General features: G+C 41.5%; 1 protein-coding gene and 1 non-coding gene across 5 annotated transcripts in view; both read right to left on the reverse strand.

The window, feature by feature from the left end:
• The window catches only part of PDXDC1 (pyridoxal dependent decarboxylase domain containing 1), a 51,112-nt gene that overhangs the window by 21,213 nt on the left and 11,348 nt on the right, over positions 1 to 18,551 (reverse strand). For 2 of the 4 annotated variants that reach the window (XM_027043195.2, XM_027043194.2), the window contains exons 2-10: positions 13,936 to 14,009; positions 13,339 to 13,404; positions 11,300 to 11,380; positions 9,368 to 9,514; positions 7,813 to 8,002; positions 5,326 to 5,394; positions 4,419 to 4,497; positions 1,040 to 1,124; positions 137 to 185 (exon numbers count right to left, since the gene is read on the reverse strand). In XM_027043195.2, coding sequence (XP_026898996.1) covers positions 137 to 185; positions 1,040 to 1,124; positions 4,419 to 4,497; positions 5,326 to 5,394; positions 7,813 to 8,002; positions 9,368 to 9,514; positions 11,300 to 11,380; positions 13,339 to 13,404; positions 13,936 to 13,985 — 816 coding nt within the window. In that variant the 5' untranslated portion in view covers positions 13,986 to 14,009. Of the gene's footprint in view, positions 1 to 136; positions 186 to 1,039; positions 1,125 to 4,418; positions 4,498 to 5,325; positions 5,395 to 7,812; positions 8,003 to 9,367; positions 9,515 to 11,299; positions 11,381 to 13,338; positions 13,405 to 13,935; positions 14,010 to 16,348; positions 17,335 to 18,551 lie in introns of those variants that run through there. The other 2 variants (XM_053213391.1, XM_027043197.2) reach the window with 2 other exon arrangements.
• On the reverse strand, positions 10,707 to 10,776 carry LOC113595025 (small nucleolar RNA SNORD45). Its single transcript, XR_003415499.1, has one exon. It is a non-coding gene; the product is annotated as a small nucleolar RNA SNORD45 (small nucleolar RNA).

Here is an 18,551-nt window from a genome sequence, read left to right on the forward strand (position 1 = left end):
AAGGTTTTGTTACAGACCATCAGAATACACGAAAGCCAGCACCCCCCTCAATTCATAAAAATCATGGGAAGTCATCAGGGATTAGGTCATTGTAATTCCTTCTTAAAAACACAGTATTTAGTAAATCATAACATACCAACACTGACGAGGAGACATAACCTAGGGCCAATGTTGCCAGATTCACACTGGAAGAAAAAAACACAACACTAATTATTTATTGCTGCTTATTCCCTAAGTACACTTAAACAAAAAAAAAGAAAAGAAAAGAAAAAAAAAGGAGGTGCTGTTCCAATCTGACATTTAAGTGTCTTTCAGCTGGGTGATCAGCTTTTAAAACAACAAGAGAAAATGTGGTGTGTACAAATTTCGGCAAAACCTTGAAAATGCACTTTACGTGTCTTATGTCTCGTTTTATATCTTTCGTAGCTATTATTTTCCTGTCATCACTCTTTGCCAGAGAGATCACATGGAAACCCGGCCTGCATGGCCTGCTGAGTACGGACCACCGTGGCTGCCGGGTATCCTCCCCTAGGTCCTTCTGGGGAACCACCCCAACCTCCTCTATCAGACCACAGCCTCGGGTGGACGAGACGCCACCATCTGCTCCAGGGGTGGGCAAATGACCCAAACCGCAGGCGATTACAATTCCCTGGCCACGGCAACTGGCTCAGTAGGAGGCGTTTGTCGGGACTTATGACCCTCAGAACACAAACTGGAAAGCAAACTGGAGCCACTGCAACTATTCTGTACCAAAATAGGAAAATGTTATCTATAGATGGAGGCAACATGGAGAAAATCAGGCCAAGTGGGGGTGGGGGGAGGGGGAGGAGGGAGATGGTGGCTCATTGTTATGGAAGCCAATTCAATCTCTTCTCGCTGACACCACTTTGGGTTGTTTTGTTATCTTTACTACGCAACCCAAAGAGCCCTTCGCGATAATGATAATCGTTACAACGAAGTAAGAGCCTGGACAGACGGCCACTCTTTCACAAGCACTGGGTGCAGGCCCAACATGGAGCCACCCTCGCCCCGCACTCACCCCTCCACGTGCAGCCATATGCCATACTGCTCGCAGAGTTCTTTCAAACGCCCAATCTTATCTGTGTGCCCTACTGCCGCGGTTCCTAGGATAAAACACACAAAAAACGATACTGAAAGGAATACTTTGAGCCCTTACGGCAGGATAAAAGCTTATAAATACGTTATCTAAGAAGGAAGTGACACTGTATCTGTTTTATTGAGATTGTGTACGTGAGCTGGCTTAAAACCAACTGTTACAAGTTGATCTTTCAAGGTCTGAAGCATGCATGTTCTCCATTTTATGTATCTATAAAATCAGGCTTGTTAATTTTGTTACTTAAAATCTCCATATACTTGTTTTCCATCCACTTAATGTTGTTTCTGGGGAAACATATTAAAGTCTCTCACCAAGATTGTGGGTTTGTCAATTTATACTTGTAGCCTATCTATTTTTCCTTTAGTCTTCCATTATACATTTCAGGTATGTTCATAAGGTTTCTTAATTACTGTGCCTTAGCGGATTACACGAATTTTAATTAGCGTGGAGTCTACCTTATCTCACACGAACACCACTATAGTACTTTCATTCTGTCACCATTTGCCCAAGATACCCTTTTCCAGGTTTGCTTTTTGTCATTTCTGGGTTATTAATGTTTTTTATTTAAAAAAATGTTTTTAACATTTATTTATTTTTGACAGAGAGAGAGAGAGAGAGAGAGTGTGAGAGTGAATGAGCACGAGCAGGGGAGGTGCAGAGAGAGGGAGAAACAGAATCTGAAGCAGGCTCCAGGCTCCGAGCTGTCAGCACAAAGACTTCCGCGGGGCTCGAACCCACGAACCGTGAGATCACAACCTGAGCCGTAAGTCAGATGCTTAACCGACTGAGCCATCCAGGGGCCCCACTGGGTTGTTAATTTTTTAATTAACCACCATTAAAAAAAAAATGTTTATTTTTGAGACAGCGTGAGTCAGAGAGCCGGGGAGGGGCAGAGAGAGGGAGACAGGATCCCAAGCAGGATTCCAAGCAGGCTCCGTGCTGACAGCAGAGAGACTGGTATGGGGCCCAAACTCACAAACCGTGAGATCCTGACCTGAGCCTAAGTTGACGCTTAATCGACTGGGCCACCCAGGTACCCCTGGGTTATTTTAATTTAGGTGTGTCCATTATACACAGAGATAAATTTGTGGATTTTTTTTAAACCTAGTATGAAAAGTCCTTTGTTTTAAAACAGAACATGCATTTTGAAGTTGGTTTAAACATACTGAACACTTTAACCCACCCCTTGTTAAGTATGTATACACTACAGGTTGGGTAGGGAAGTCCCTCTTCACAGAGCATGAGTAAAACCTGAACTCGTGCATTCTCCTGTCTTAAACTTCCAGTTAGCAGAACCCCACCCAGTAAGCTTCCAAATCCCAACCAACTGCCTCAACAGACCCAACCGATGCAAGTGGTCCTTTTGCAGGGTTTGGGTCTATAAACCATTTATAGCTGATTTTTGTATAGACAGTGAGGGAAGAGTTAAGGTTCAGTTTTTTTGTTGTTTTTTTTTTTTTTTTTTTTCCCCATATGGGTATTTACTTGTTCCAAGACCACTGGTGGAAAAGACCCACCTTTTTCCCTTGAAATAACTTGGCATCTCTGTAAAAAGCCAAATGACCATATACATGTAAGTCTATTTTTTTTTTTAATTTTTATTTTTTAACGTTTATTTATTTTTGAGAGACAGAGCACAAGCAGAGCAGGGGCAGACAGAGGGGGAGACACAGAATCCGAAGCAGGATCCAGACTCTGAGCTGTCAGCATAGAGCTTGATGCAGGGCTTGAACCCACAAACTATGATGTGAGATGACGACCTGAGCTGAAGTCGGATGCTCAAGTGACTGAGCCACCCAGATGGCCCCATGTGAGTCTTCTAAACTCTATTCTCTTCAATTATTCCCACACTTTCCTGGTTATCTGTAGCTTTATAGTAAGTCTAAAAATCAGAGAGCCTATGTCTTCGAATTTTATTTTTTCAAAATTATTTTAGCTATTCTCACATCCTCTGTATTTCCACATAAATTTTAGAATCCGCTAATCAACTTTTATAAGAAATTGTAGCCTGAGATTTTGATAGGGATTGATCTATAGAATCTATAGATTGGAGAAATTAGACTTTCTAATATTGAGTCTTCCAACATAAGCATATGGCATACCATTCCATTTATTTGGGTTTTCTTGAATTTCTCTTAGCATTATTTTGTAGTTTTCAGCGTACAGATCTTGCATATGTTTTGGTTTTTTTTTTTAATGTTTATTTATTTTTGAGAGACACACACACACACACACACACACACACACACACACACACACACACACACACAGAGTGCTAGCAGGGGAGGGGCAGAGACAGCAGGAGACACAAAATCCGCAGCAGGCTCCAGGCTCCGAGCACGGGGCTCGAACTCACAAACTGCCCCAAGTGACTGAGCCCAAGTCGGACACCTAACCTACTGAGCCACCCAGGTGCCCCTCGCATAAACTTTGTTCAATTTAACCATAAAGTTTTCACTTTTCACTTTTTTGATGCTATTATGACTGGCATTTTTAATTTTTTTTTTTTAACATTTATTTTTGAGACAGAGAGAGACAGAGCATGAACGGGAGAGGGTCTGAGAGAGAGGGAGACACAGAATCGGAAACAGGCTCGAGGCTCTGAGCTGTCAGCACAGAACCCGACGCGGGGCTCGAACCCACGGACCGCGAGATCATGACCTGAGCCGAAGTCGGACGCCCAACCAACTGAGCCACCCAGACGCCCCTGTGACTGGCATTTTTAATTCAACTTCAATTGTACATTGCTGGTACACAGAAATCCTGCACTCCAGATCAATTTGCTTATTAGTGCCGAAGGCCTTTCTTTAGTTTCCTTAGGACTTTCTATCTATATAATCATGCCGTCTGCAAGTAAAAACATTTTATTCTTTCTAATAGGTGTTGTCACTTAATGATTTTTCTTCCCTGATGCACTGCCTCAAACTTCAAGTATCATGCTGAATTCGATAATGGGAAGCTGAGCAGAAAGTGGGAGCTGAACTGCTGCATGTGAGGTGGACCTTCAAGCGTAACATTTTAAGATGCGATTCAGAAAGGAAGCACACGCAAGAGAAGTACTTACAACCTAAATGAAAAAGCATACACACCAACAGAGTAAATCCCCAACAAACCAACAACTGAAGGGGATGCGAGGAGCCAAGGGCCACGTTCTAATTCTCACCACGATGCTGACACAAACTACCTTAAACGTGAGGCAGACAAACATTTCTCAAAACTCAGGGTTTGTTTTTTTTTTTAGGCTAAGTACCTTGTCTTTCTCTTATACATCCAAATGGCAGATTCCGTTCACGATACCTACCGGCATTCGCTACAAGCAAAAGGGGCAGTTTTCCTCGTTCTAGATCCTCTTTAATCAGTTTCTCCAAGAAGGCAACATCCTAGATTGAAAGGCAAATCACAGAAACATGAAGCAATGGGCATAAAGCTGTGCAGTAAGAACTTACAACTTTCAACAAAAACAAAGGACTCTCAAAATAACCACACAAAATTCTTATTCTTGACCATTTTTCCATTTTATCTAATCAGGGAGATGAAAATCAAATAGTTTCCCCTGAAGACTAACTACAAAAAACAGCTAAATGAGATTAAAGTCAAAAACTGTATACATACAGGATAAATGTTTCTCTAGTTTTAAACACTAATGTTTAAAGAAAATGTTCTCTCAAGTCCCCATATGTACCCAAAAATCTGTCTTTGATATTACTCACTGATGTATCTGAACCAGATAATCAAGGTACCTTGGAAAAAGAAACACAGGACCCTAAAACCTATCCTTTTTGCTTCTGTCTTCAGTATGGGAAGGCCTAAAAATACGCAGAATCCAATTCCAATCCCACATTACAATAAAGAACCTCATTTTCTAAATCTGCCCATTCACAAATCCAGGCAACAGTGACAACCTTTAAAAGGATGAACTTTAGAAGAAATTTATGGTGCTCATCTGGACTCCCATGTTTCTACTTAAATCAGGTGATACAGTAATGACAAGATTCCTGAGGAGGCAGGTGCTCCTGACCTATATGCCATCCAGCCCTCGCGGACTTTCAAACCCAGAAGCATGGATTAAGCAATGGGAAGATACAAGCAATAAACGAATAAACTAATAATTATGTGGAGGCCAGCAAACAGAACCTCAGTTGAAAGGAAGAAGACACCATTTCAAAACACAATTCTGTATTATCCTACAAACCGAAGAGAGAACTCACCATCTGGTGCTGGGATCCAAACATAGTGTTACAGGGCACGCGGCACAGGCAGGGGAAGGGCAAGCCGAGCTGCCAGAACAAACACACAATTCTGTAATCAAGATCCTTGTCACCATCCACTCATGTCCCCTAAAGACTGTGGCACCAAGACAAGTCACAATTACTCTTTTTAAACAATCTCGCTTGTTAGGAATTCCTAATATTATAAATATGTGTTAAAGTGTATCTAGAAAGTCAAGCTAAAATTTCTAGCAGATGAGGTTCTTATAAGACGACACAGACAACGTAAAATTCTCTGAGTCAGCTAAATGGGTAATTATCTTTGTTATAGTCTAGAATATAACAAAAAATAAAATCACTTTTCCAAACTAAGGAACAACCAAGCTTTGAGCATTTTGGGAGATAATTTAGGATCCTTCCTCTGAGCATTAGTGGTAAATAACACCAGCTAAAGGCATTCAAAGAACAGTATCTTATTTATGGATCCACCCACTCTTAACAAGCAACAAATATGGATTAGCAGATGTACACTTCTTAAAAGGAGTGAAGTCAGTGTTATGAATGGAGATAGTAACTGTCAAATACATTTTATATTCTTTATTTTCAGCTCTGAGGAATTTTGAGGAATTTTGCAGGAATTTTTAAACAGCTGCAGCATATTGTTCTGTAACTAGACTTGGTAGCACCATTTAGAGACCAAACATTTAACGAACGCTTTATGCACACCTTCTCCCTCCTTAAAAATTCTTCTTTTAAATTATGAGGAAAGGAAACCTGAGTAAAACACACATTAAAAAAAAAAAAGAAATTAAAAGTGAAAATGCCCTCCCACCCCATAAGCCAACAATTAGCTACTGTTAGTATAAAATGTTCTAAACATTTTCTAAGTATTCATATATATTTTTTTAGGTATGAAAAATATACATTTTTTAAAAAAGTAAGCTTTATGGGGTGCCCGGGTGGCTCAGTCGATTAAGCGTCCAACTTTGGCTCATGTCATGATCTCACGGTTTGTGAGTTTGAGCCCCACGTCGGGTTCTGTGCTGACAGCTCGGAGCCTGGAGCCTGTTTTGGATTCTGTGTCTCCCTCGCTCTCTGCCCCTCCCCCACTCGCACTCTGTCTGTCTCTCTCAAAAATAAATAAACATTAAAAAAAAGTAAAAATAAAAAGTAAAATAAGCTCAATGCTCAACATGCAGCTCGAACTCACAACCTCAAGATGAAAAGTCAGTTGCATGCCCTTCTGACTGAGTCAGCCAGGCGCACCCCTGCCCCCCATACAGCTTTTGAAGACGGGACTGCTGGGACAAGGCAGCTGTGGGTCTAGAAGAACCTGGCCTGTAGTAGGTACTCAGTAAGTAATTTGTTCCAGGTTTCTGTAAGGACATTGTAAATCTCTTCATTCTGTACACACTCAAAAAGAGGACGTCACTTCCTGCTGCCAGTGACCACAGCTCAAAATCAGCTGAAGTCCCTGAGTTTCCCCCACCGATCTCCACAGGACTCCTTCATCTTACAAAAGGTAAACCCTCAGAGGACCCCTGGCGGCTCAGTTGGTTAAGCGTCTGACCCTTGATTTCCGCTCAGGTCACGATCTTATGGTCCGTGGGTTTGAGCCCTGGTTGGGCTCCATGCTGACAGCGCTGAGCCTGCTTTGAATTCTCTCTCTCACCCTCTCTCTCTGCCCTTCCTCCGCTTACCCTGTCCTGTGCTCGCTCTCTCTCTCACTCTCTCAATAAAAGAACAAAACAAAAAACACCCAAAAACAAAACTAAAACATTCTCCGCCAAGAGGCTGAACGTTTTTTTTGCAGCCCCCTAATTGGGCTACATGTCAATGAGCGTAATGACGTCCCATGAGCGTCAAAAATGGTAATGCTCTTTGATCTAGTAATTCTAGACAGACTCTGCAAATCTATCTAAGGAATATAATCTAGAAAGTACTTTCTAAATATAGAAATTTCTAAATAAAGAAAAAGCGATATGCATAAAAAAGTCCCTAACACTATGCAAAGAGCACTTCCTGAAAATGGTCACAGAAAACAAAAGAATGCAAATGCTCTAACTGTCCAAAAGGGAAACAGTTGGCTAAAACACTATACAGTGACTTGAATGACTATTATGAAGATATTAAAAATAAACTGTACTTTGAAGAACTGTTAAAACAGGATATGCACCTGTTATAACACTAAGTGAAAAAAGCCAAACATAACCTTGTAAAAACACATACACACTCTCTGATTAAAATCTGGGGAAGAAAAATGTTAACTGTGGTTGCCTTTGGGCAACTAAGCAATACATATATGTACACACCTCTGAAAATTCATTAATATCTATTTACATATTTTCTTATATTGACAAAACAAGCATATTGTTTCTTTTCATTTGAAAAGAACCACGGCTAAAGAAATGGGCCTATGCACTTTATAAAGTTCCAGAACAGAGAGGAACACCATTTCTTTCACATGTCCACCTTATCCCATATTACCTGATTACAAAGGTACTGGCCCAGGCCAGGCCTAGCAGCAGCACTAAGGTATATAACAGGCTTCTTGTTATACAGCACGTTGAAGCCGTCCACTACGAAGTCTTCGTAACAAGAGTGAAGAGCAAGCCTACAGATCTTTGCCAGTCCTTCTCTTTCCTCTTCGTGGAAATAAGCGCAGCCGTTTTCATACCTGTGAAGAGACAGCCATCTCTCGGTGTGTTCTTGTCTCTGATAAGAGACAGTTTTACATCCTAATTTTAGTCTTGGGAGTAATTCTTTTCTTAATCTAGGAATTTTCACCTAGAGCACCCAAAGGAGATAGGGATCACCCTCATCCTAGACGGCTGACCACACCTCAACAGCTGGAGGTTATAAAGAATGGAGGCAATCACCCTCTGTCCATACTCCAAAAAGAGCAGAAACTATGAAAAAAAGCAGCAGAGAATAGGAGTCCCTTAGATACAAAAAGGCCAGAGATCACGGTTTCAGCTTACTCTACAAGAAGGCCAGCACTGGATAACGCAGGCAAGGTCCTCAGCAGTTTCAGTCCAGAAACATTCCAAATAAAGAAAAAGGTGAAAGCTGCTAGTCAGCCTAACTTTTGCTTTTACTATTGTCTGCCTGGGGCAAATTATTCTTCTCCATCTTCCAGAAAAGTAAGGAGAGAAAATTTCAATTACGGGTGGCAGATTTTTATTAGAAGAAAATCTCTCCTTTGCGATTCAGTTAGGCAAACTTAAACTCTTGCTTGGCCAAGCTGTTTTCCAGCATCTGAAAGGGAGTCTGTCAAGTTAAATTTTCCAGTGTTAGGCAAACATTCCTTTTCCTTAAAAGCAACAGCATAGTGGCACCTGGGTGGCTCAGTCGGTTAAGCACCCGACTTCGGCTCAGGTCGTGATCTCACGGCTTGTGAGGTTCAAGCCCCACTTTGGATCCTCTGTCTCCCTCTTTCTGCCCGTTCCCCCTCTCCCTTCTCCCCTCCAAAAATAAACAAACATTAAAAAAAAAAAAGTGACAGCATAAGCCCCAAAATACCACTGGTCTTGTGTCTTCTACTGAATCCTTATGTGCTATAACTCCTTAATAATGCCAACATTATCACAGCATAAAGCGTGATATTTCGCACAGCATAAAGCGTTCAATTTCATAACACATACTCAACTTCCTTATGGCAGCATTTTCCTTCTACTAAAGGAGAAGCTAATCCTTTGATTAAAAATACCTGTGACCACTTTCCTGCTCTTTCTTCTATAGACAAGTGTCAAGTAGGAATCCTAAAAATAAGTAACTGCTGACATTATCCAAAATGTATGTGCTTATGTTCTCAGCTTTTGACATAAGCTAGTTCTTTCACTCATTTATTCCTCCTAACTATGCCATGAAACAGATACTGACGTTACCCCCATTGAACAGCTGGGGAAACTGAGGCACATAGATTTTTTTTTTTTTTTTTTTTTAAATGCAAGCCTTCCCAGAGGGAGGGGAAAAGGCCTACATGAACTCAGGCAGCAGAGCTCCAGGAAACAGTCTGTACCCAACTCATATACGCCCTTACCTGAAAATCCTGCACAGCCACAAAGTAGTGTCTGATAGTATCCTAGTTGTGAGTTTTCTGAGCTTCTCTTTGTCCAGAGTTGAAATATAAGCTCCCAGACTATGCCCCAACAAAGCTATATGACCTTGTTCTCCAATATTCTGGATTCTGTTAATCAAAATCAATTATATTAAAGTGTTAGTCAAAATACGAATAAAGGAGTAAGACAAAACCTAGAGATATGGCATTTCTACAGAAATCTGTCAGACTTGAAATCCACCTAATGGCCTAGAAGGCAGAAATCCAGATAAGTTTAGAAAATTATTGAATTTTCTAAAAAGTAATGATGATCTAAGGAAGATTTTATTGAATATCTACTACATATACAAACTGTGAATAGTTTTATCCCCCATTTTTTAAAACAGCAAATGCCTGCTATAAGAACTATGGCGTGTAGAGCTGAGACAAAATGTGCAGAAATTAATTTTTTTAAAGAATCATTAGATGAAGTCAATTCCCTGCATTCAACAGCTACTTAAAACAGTACAGCAAATTCAAGGGAACCAGGCATGTTTTATGTATCATTAAAATGGATGGAATACCGTCCCTTATAAAAAGTAACTGTAAATCAGTAAGAAAAAGACCAAAAAATTAGACAGGATACTGGGCAAAGGAGATAGTTCATAGCAAAGGAAATATAAATGGTTTTTAAAACATATAAAAAAGCCACTTAACCTGATTCATGAGAAAAATGCAAACTCAAATTATGCTGAAATACCATTTCTCACCTTGCAGACTGGCAATGGTCCTTACGTCTACAAACAGCCTTGCAGGCAAAGGTGTGGGGAAAGAGCTATTCTCACGTACTGCTGCTGGGACTGTAACCTGGCCTAATTCCACGGAGGGACACTCGGCAGGAGCTATCCAAATTACAGACACACAGCCTACCTGGCCCAGAAATCCCACTTTCAGGACTTTCATCTCCAGAAACACTTGCTGGTATGATAAAGGACACATGTACAAAGTCACCGGCTGCAGCAATGTTTGCAACAGGGAACATGAACAGGCGACTAGTTACGTAAAACACCGTTCACTCATCCAAAGTAAAACGAAACAGCTCTTCCAGGAGAGTGCTCCTTGGGCACTGATATACAGTGAACCCCGAGACATAGATGACGAAAGCAAGGTGCACAACACCAAACGGCGTTTACGACCTGGAGGGAGTGCAGACACTCAGCTTGTGTATACGTACACACAGAGTATCTCTGAAGAGTACACAAGAAGCTGGCAAGGCCGCTGTCTCTAAGGAGAACAAGAAGCTGGGGAGGAAGAGTACGAAGGAAATACCCCCTTTTCATTCAAGGTCACTGTCATTTTAGAATTTACATCAACTCTGGATTCGGCTAATACGTGCCGTCACATCGCTGACTGAAAACTGCCTTTCTGTACTCTTTGTAGCTTCTGATATTTGAAAAAGGAGAATGACTTACTCCAAAAAAATTAAATTTAAAACAATTAAACATGAAACTAAATAGGGAGCTAAGCTAGATGAAAAAAAATAAACGGAGGTTTCACAGACAACAGGGCCCTGCCACCAACAGATTGAGCTGTGGCACCTGTTAGCGGTCAGAAGCCGCAGCACATCAGCAGAAGCAACCGGAAGCAGACACGCACACAGCAGTTATTCTCTGGTCCCTCCGCCAGCCCCTCTCTGAGAAATGATGCCATATAAGCTACAGGATTTCGTTTTCATAAATGCCTTCCTTTTACAAAATATATTACCCAACATATATTAAATGTCTCGCTGAGAAGAGAAAAAATGGACATTGTTTTAATATCATGTGTAACTGTGAATGAAGCACAGCTATTTCAGCAACTGGTCAGAATGCAGTCACTATCAAAGTCAAGGTCACATATACTTTCAGAGAGAAGCTGCCAACTGGTGTCCATTACCGGGGGCTCTGGGACTCCTCCTCTTCCTCTCCGTGCATCAGATTCTGAACTAGCTGGAGGATGCTCACCATATCTTGTCCACTGCAGAATCAAAAGAGAGTTGACAGACAGGTGGAAACAGCTCACATCCCCACCACTCTATTTCCTTCATTTAAACAAGCTGTGGTAAGTTGTGTTTTCTGTTTTGTTTTTTAATTGAGTAGCTAGAGGAGAAAGAATGTGTTTGAGATACAGGATACAGCTTTTAAAAACAAACCTCATATTAACTGAATTCTCAATATAACCAGGTATTTAAATCTTCTATCCAAATAGGAGACTGAGTTCTGAAAATTTCACCAGGATTACATTAGCAATATTTGTCTACCTGTTCATTCGAATCCAAGAAGAGTATTTAAAAAGCATGTTATAGGAACCAAAATAGTCCTTTTGAGATGCTGGAAGGTCACAAAAGCAGCAACCATACTCCAATGCCACTGGTATGGCTAGTTTTCTTCTACGCAGGAGTTCTGTCTGTTCTAACCAACTGAAACATGTAACGCAAACATCATTTATTACCTCTTCCTCAAGCAGGGAAACTAGAGATCTGAGATCTGCTTACAGTATAAACAGGTTTACTTCCCAGATATGACATTAAGTGCTTATTACGTGACTGTCTGAAAACTAATGCGAAGAACGTCAATGGCTAAAGCAGTAAAGCAATGGCAAGGCGACTTGCAGTAACTCTAATGAAAAGACATTATCATTCCATTAATGGGACTGGACCAATCAGTGAGAACTAATACCAAGTTCTCTTTTTCAAAAGCACCGCCAAAACAAGGCCAAAACCAAGGTGCTGACCCTCATGTGACAGGGGCTCTGGTCCTTGGACACTGTGTGGGGAGTGGGGGCCCACCAAGTGACCTTGAGCAAGCCGTTGAACTCCCTCAGACCCTACATTATGGAACTGTGAGGATGCAATCAGTGGATGAAAAACGTTTAATGCTGTGCCTAGCCAAGCGCTATCTCAGACATTGGCATTATTATATTAAGTGTGAAAGCTCCTGACCTGTGGCTTTAATGCCCTCCCATTTGGAGCATTACAGATGTTCTTGGTAGTATCTCTTCTAGGGAAACTTCTGTGGGCTTAATAGAACACTTTCATTCCCATCCACAGCTCTGGGTGGAGAGGACTGACAGGATTTGGCTCCCACTCTCAGCTGCAGAACCTACCTTACAGCTAGAGGGCTTCAAATCGGCACCATTCAGGCAACCCACAGGAGCGCCTGTCTCAAAATATTAGTACCTGGGTGTGTCAGATATGACACCTAATGACACATTGTGTCTTTCCTCCAAACTTTGTTTTGCAACCTCGTATATGTTCATAATCAGGTCAAAGGACAATTTAAGGGAGTTGTACTGTTTACCTATGTGCAGTTTCCTGGTTATAAAACAACAGAAGAAACAAGCTTGTTTGAGGGAAGCGGGGCTGGGACTTTAAGTCCACACTGAGTGCTAACATCCTGTGAAAATTCTAGTTACACGGCTACTTATTTTTCCTGTTATTTTCCCTGCTAGCTTAAACCACACACGCTTGACAGATTGGTTTTAGTTGCCAAAAAAAGAAATCACTCTGCCAACAAATGATCAAAGTTGACATTTTCATTTTACTTTATTATACACATAATAAATCTTATCAAATTAAAGTATCTCTCCCCACAAAGCTCAGTCTACTGAATAGATAATGGGTTTCAAGGAGGAACTAAGTATGATAGTCGAGTTATAGTTACAAACTTGTGCATTCACTTTTGAGTCATGAGGTTGTCAATTCTGAACGGGAAATTAAATTAAATTAGATCCTGAATGGGAAAGGGGAAGAAGCAGGTAGATTTCTCACCAACCAACCAATGGCAGTCTGTTTTCCTGGTGTTACACTGCACAGGACGCTCAATTTGCTCTGTGCTTATCACAACTAAAATTATAAACCAACAATGGTTTGTAAAATCTTGGTTTAAAGAAAACACATACCCTAACTAAAAGTAGGCACCTTCACTGCCACCTACCTGCCTTGGAGCGGCCCCGGAATATCTCCTGATACCAGCTTCTTCCCATTTTCCTCCTCTGTTCTTCTAATTTAAAGGAAATAAAAAACGATGTCACCAAATTGCTAACACCTGAACAGGCCAACAGGTGACAATGCTGCCTGTAACCTCTCGGTAACTGATACAGGATTTGAAACACACTTATCACATCTCTTCTCCTACCCCAATCACCCTAGCCCCCAGTTGGGGGTACAGGCCGAATCTCAGGAAAAGAACATGAAAAAAAATGACACCTTTTAACCCATTTCTTGGTTAGCCGATGCCCCCTAGGATATAAATACACAGTAAAAAGTATTTGTAGATTCAAATCAATATATTAAGTAAATGAAACTCTTAAGAGGCAGAACTGAAAATGCTAAGTCCTGCCCCTCAATTTCAAAATCCTTTCATTACAAAGTACCTTCTACCCAAGACGAACACCGTCTTTCCAGTCAGGTGAAGCTCAACTACGCGTGACATTCTGAAACCGAGAGGAGTTTTTGCCGGCAGGAAACCAGTGCCTCTGGCTTCACAACAGGCTGAGCACGTTTCCTAGCGTCAATGACGCCCCACGCTCACCTCTGACTGTGTTCCAACATCTTCATGGCCTCCTTCAAGTTCTTCCCCATCTCAGCCAGTGTAGGGTCTGCTATCTGGCGAAGTCAAAAAAAGGTTAAAACCGGGATAATCCTGTATTATTTCTGCAACATAATCCATGCAGAAAAATTAAATTCAAGTCCATTTTCTTCTGGATTTAATATAAAACACACAGATTTACTGTAAAGTACATGTGATTAAAAAATTCCAAAGTACGGGGCGCCTGGGTGGCTCAGTCGGTGAAGCATCTGACTCTTGATTTTGGCTCAGGTCATGATCTCACACTTCATGGGTTCTAGCCCTGCTTGGGATCCTCTCGCTCTGCACACCCCCCCTCAAAATAACAAACCTTAAAAAAAATAAATTCCAAAGTACAAACATAACATTAAAAAGTCCACTCCCTAAGGGATGCCACTCAAGTTTGACACGTATCTTTCCAAGTTCTCACCTAACTCATATGTACTGCTGAAACTTGCTTTTACTTTACAGTGAATATGGTTCCATATCAGTGGTATATCCACCTCATTCCTAGTAATAACACCATATTCCACTCTATGGATTACAACCACTTAACTGGTAGTGAATTAACGTTAGGTTATTCCAGTTTTACACTTAGAAGTGAGGTCCAGAAAAGTCTGTACAGTATGCTACTTGTTTTACTGTTGTAGTAGGCTGAAAAATGCCCCCCCCCCCCGAAGATATTCACATTGTAATCCCTGGGACTTGTGAATGTTACCTTATGTGGCAGAGTCTTTACAGAAGTGATTAAGTTGAGAATCTTGAGATAGTAAGATTACCCAGTATTTGTCCAGGTGAGCTCTAAATGCAGTCACACATACGCAGACGAGAGAAGTAGAGGGAGACTACATAACGCACACACGCACGCACGAAGGCTGTGCGAAGACAGAGCAGAGGGAGATTTGAGGTGCTGGCCTCAAAAACTGGAGTGATGGGGCCACAAACCAAGGAATCAGGGCTGGCTGGCAACATACTGGCTCAAGAAGGGGAGGGACTCTCCCCAAGAACCTCCGGAGGGAGTGCAGCCCTTGCCAACACCTTGATTTCAGCCCAGTGATACAGCTTTCAAACTTCTGGCCTCCAGGACTGTGGGAAAATACATTTCTGTTGTCCTAAGCCACCCGGTTTGTGCTAATTTGTCAGAGTAGCCACAGGAAATAAATACTCTCAGAAATCTGGGAGTGATTCCATACACTCTGGAAGCTTACCCAGCTGGTCATAGTGACTGCCTCCAGAGAAGGGAGCTTCAGGAAGGACAGCCATCATCGTATCAGGAGTCTTTTCAGCTCATTTCCTTTTGATTTTTTGAAATAACATTTTTTAAATGTTCATTTATTTTGAGAGAGAGAGAGAGAGAGAGAGAGAGAGGCAGGGAGAGAGGCAGAGAGAGAATCCCAAGCAGGCTCTACACTGTCAGTGTAGAGCTCAATGGGGGGCTTGATCCCACGAACCTGTGAGATCATCTCACGGGTTCATGGGATCATGACCTGAGCCAAAATCAACAGTAGGGTGCCCCTTTATGTTCTTTTTGGATTTATTACCAAGTGTTCTACTATCTCACATTCAAAAAATAAATTTAAAAATACTTTTCAATTTTTTTAAGGTTTAGTTTTGAGAGAGACAGAGACAGAACATGAGCAGGTCAGGGGCAGAGAGAGAGAGGAAAACACAGAATCTGAAGCAGGCTCCAGGCTCCGAGCTGTCAGCACAGAGTCCAATGTGGGGCTTGAACCCACGAGCCGTGAGATCATGCCCTGAGCCGAAGCTGGACGCTCAACCAACTGAGTGACCTAGGCACCTCTAAATAAAAAATTTCTTAAATCTTACAAAATTAAACACACCAACTCATTTTCTTTTCTTTTTTCTTAATCTCCCTAGCAATCTTAAAGCAGACAAATCCGTTGTCTTGAATGTCTATATGAGTTGGGTTATAAACAGTTACAGAGGCTCTCTTCTGTTCCCCTCTTACTCAAGTGTATGTCAAGTGTATTTATGCTCTGTTCTCTTCATATTTCCTACTGCACCTAATATTATATGGAATAAATGTACAATAGGTTGTATTACAGTTAGTATTGCAGTATCTCCTCAAAATTGTTTTTAAGAAATTCTACTCAGGGGCACCTGGGTGGCTCAGTTGGTTGAGCGTCTGACTTCAGCTCAGGTCATGACCTCGCAGTCTGTGGGTTCGAGCCCCACATCGGGCTCTGTGCTGACAGCTCAGAGCCTGGAGCCTGCCTCGGATTCTGTGTCTCCTCTCTCTGCCCCTCCCCCACTCATGCTCTGTCTCTCAAAATAAACATTAAAAAATATATTAAAAAAAAGAAATTATACTCAGTCTATCAATGTAAGTATAGAAGATGTTCATTCTAGAAGAGACCTTAGGGATGTGGTCCAGGGATTCTCCACTTGTGTTCTTCTGAGTCTTAGGACTCTTGGGAAGAACTCTGGAAAAGTGCGGATGGGTAGGCAGGTGGGGCTTTCAGCTCCCAACCCTCCGTTAAGGAGATCAGATCCGTTTCATAACAATAAGAAGAAAATTAATGAAAAGAAAGCAAAGAAAGTATAACATGTAAAGGTCCGGTCTGCCATTTTATAAGTGAGGACTAAGACTCAGAGAGGTGAAGCGAGTGGCCTAAGGTCACAGAGCTAACAGATGGTGGAGTGGTGCCAGACCCCGGGTTTCCTGGCTCCTTTTCTATTACATCACAGTGACTCCCAAAAGGGATTACAAAAATAAGCATGTAGCCATGTCCAATATGATTTTTACACAAGACAGAAAAATCATTCTAAAAATGGTGTTTACAACCAACTCCACAATTTAAATGTAACCATGAGATGGGTTAGAATGCCATCTAAAATGGTCTCAGTGTTCTCAGCTAATGATCATGAGTGGGATACGAGGAACAGATAATGCTCTAGAGAATTTATCTTAACTCCTCAGTCTACGGCCACGTTCCTTATTATTCTCACCTCCTGTGACACTCCAGTGTTTCCCCAATCATTTGGCCAAAGGAAAAGACAAACAGTTTTGCTTGATCAACCACACCTCGATGTTTGATGCTTTTAACACTTGCCATGTCTGAAATGCCTTTCTGCCTTTTCTCTCTCCAGCTATTAAATCACAATTCAGTACTTGCAAGAAACTTTTATGGATAAAGCCATTTCACTCTCATATATTCTCTTTAGAGATATCAATACGGGGCACCTGGGTGGCTCAGTCACTTGAGTGTCTGACTCTTGATTTCTGCTCAGGTCAATCCCAGGGTCATGGGACTGAGCCCCACATCAGGGTCCATGCTGAGCATGGAGGCTGCTTGGGATTCTCTCTTTTCCTCCCTTTGCCTCCTCCCCTGCTTGTGCATGCTTTCTTAAAAAAAAAAAAAAAAAAAGATATCAATCTCATTTTTCCTAGGCCAAATAATCTGAACCTGTTGCTTGACAAACACAGTTGTATTTATTTATGGGGACAATGGAACACAACCCTTGAAACTGGGGCCATTCTAACATGCAATTGCTGCTTATGATTCCTTACATCTTCTACTGCGACTTGTTTTAGAGATGATCCTTCTAGATGATAAGCTTCCTGAAGGCAGTGATTCAGACTCTTACTAATTTTGATTGCTTTTGTAGGACAAAAGGTCTCCAGTCAGCTTCATTCTCGAACTGTCATGTTACCTCTGAAACCCCTTAGGAAGCCACAGCATAAAGGACATCAACATACACGTTCTAAGGTCAACACAGCTAATGTTCCTATAGGATTGGAACACATTTTTCAGTTAAGAGTAGACAAAATAGTTGACTTAGTTTAGAATTCACTACTTATGAACAATATTTATTTTAAACACAGAAGTCACATGTGATAGTGAGATGTTTACACAGTGAAAGGTGGGGGGAAATGCAGCTTCACGCTCTCCCGTGTGAGTCTTTCTCTGCACAGAGCACATGCTCATTGAGAGGAATGGCTTGCATTTATTTATTTATTTTAATATAATTTCTTGTCATTGGTTTCCATACAACGCCCAGGGCTCATCCCAACAGGTGCCCTCCCCGATGCGCATCACCCACTTTCCCCTCTCCCCCACCCCCATCATCCCTCAGCTTGTTCTCAGTATTTAAGAGTCTCTTATGGTTTGTTTCCTACCCTCTCTGTAACTTTTTTTTCCTCTTCCCCTCCCCCTTGGTCTTCTGTTAAGTTTCTCCAGATCCACATATGAGTGAAAACATATGGTATCTGTCTTTCTCTGCCTGGCTTATTTCACTCAGCATAATACCCTCCAGTTCCATCCATGTTGCTGCAAATGGCAGGATTGCATTCTTTCTCATTGCCAAGTAGTATTCCATTGAATATATAAACCACATCTTCTGTATCCATTCGTCAGTTGATGGGACATTTAGGCTCTTTCCATAATTTGGCTATTGTTGAAAGTGCTGCTATAAACATTGGGGCGCATGTGCCCCTATGCATCAGCACTCCTGTATCCCTTGGAAAATTCCTAGTAGTGCTATTGCTGGGTCGTAGGGTAGTTGTATTTTTAACTTTTTGAGGAATCTCCATGCTGTTTTCCAGAGCGGCTGTACCA

This window comes from Acinonyx jubatus, chromosome E3 (genome assembly GCF_027475565.1).
Source record: "Acinonyx jubatus isolate Ajub_Pintada_27869175 chromosome E3, VMU_Ajub_asm_v1.0, whole genome shotgun sequence".
NCBI lineage: Eukaryota > Metazoa > Chordata > Mammalia > Carnivora > Felidae > Acinonyx > Acinonyx jubatus.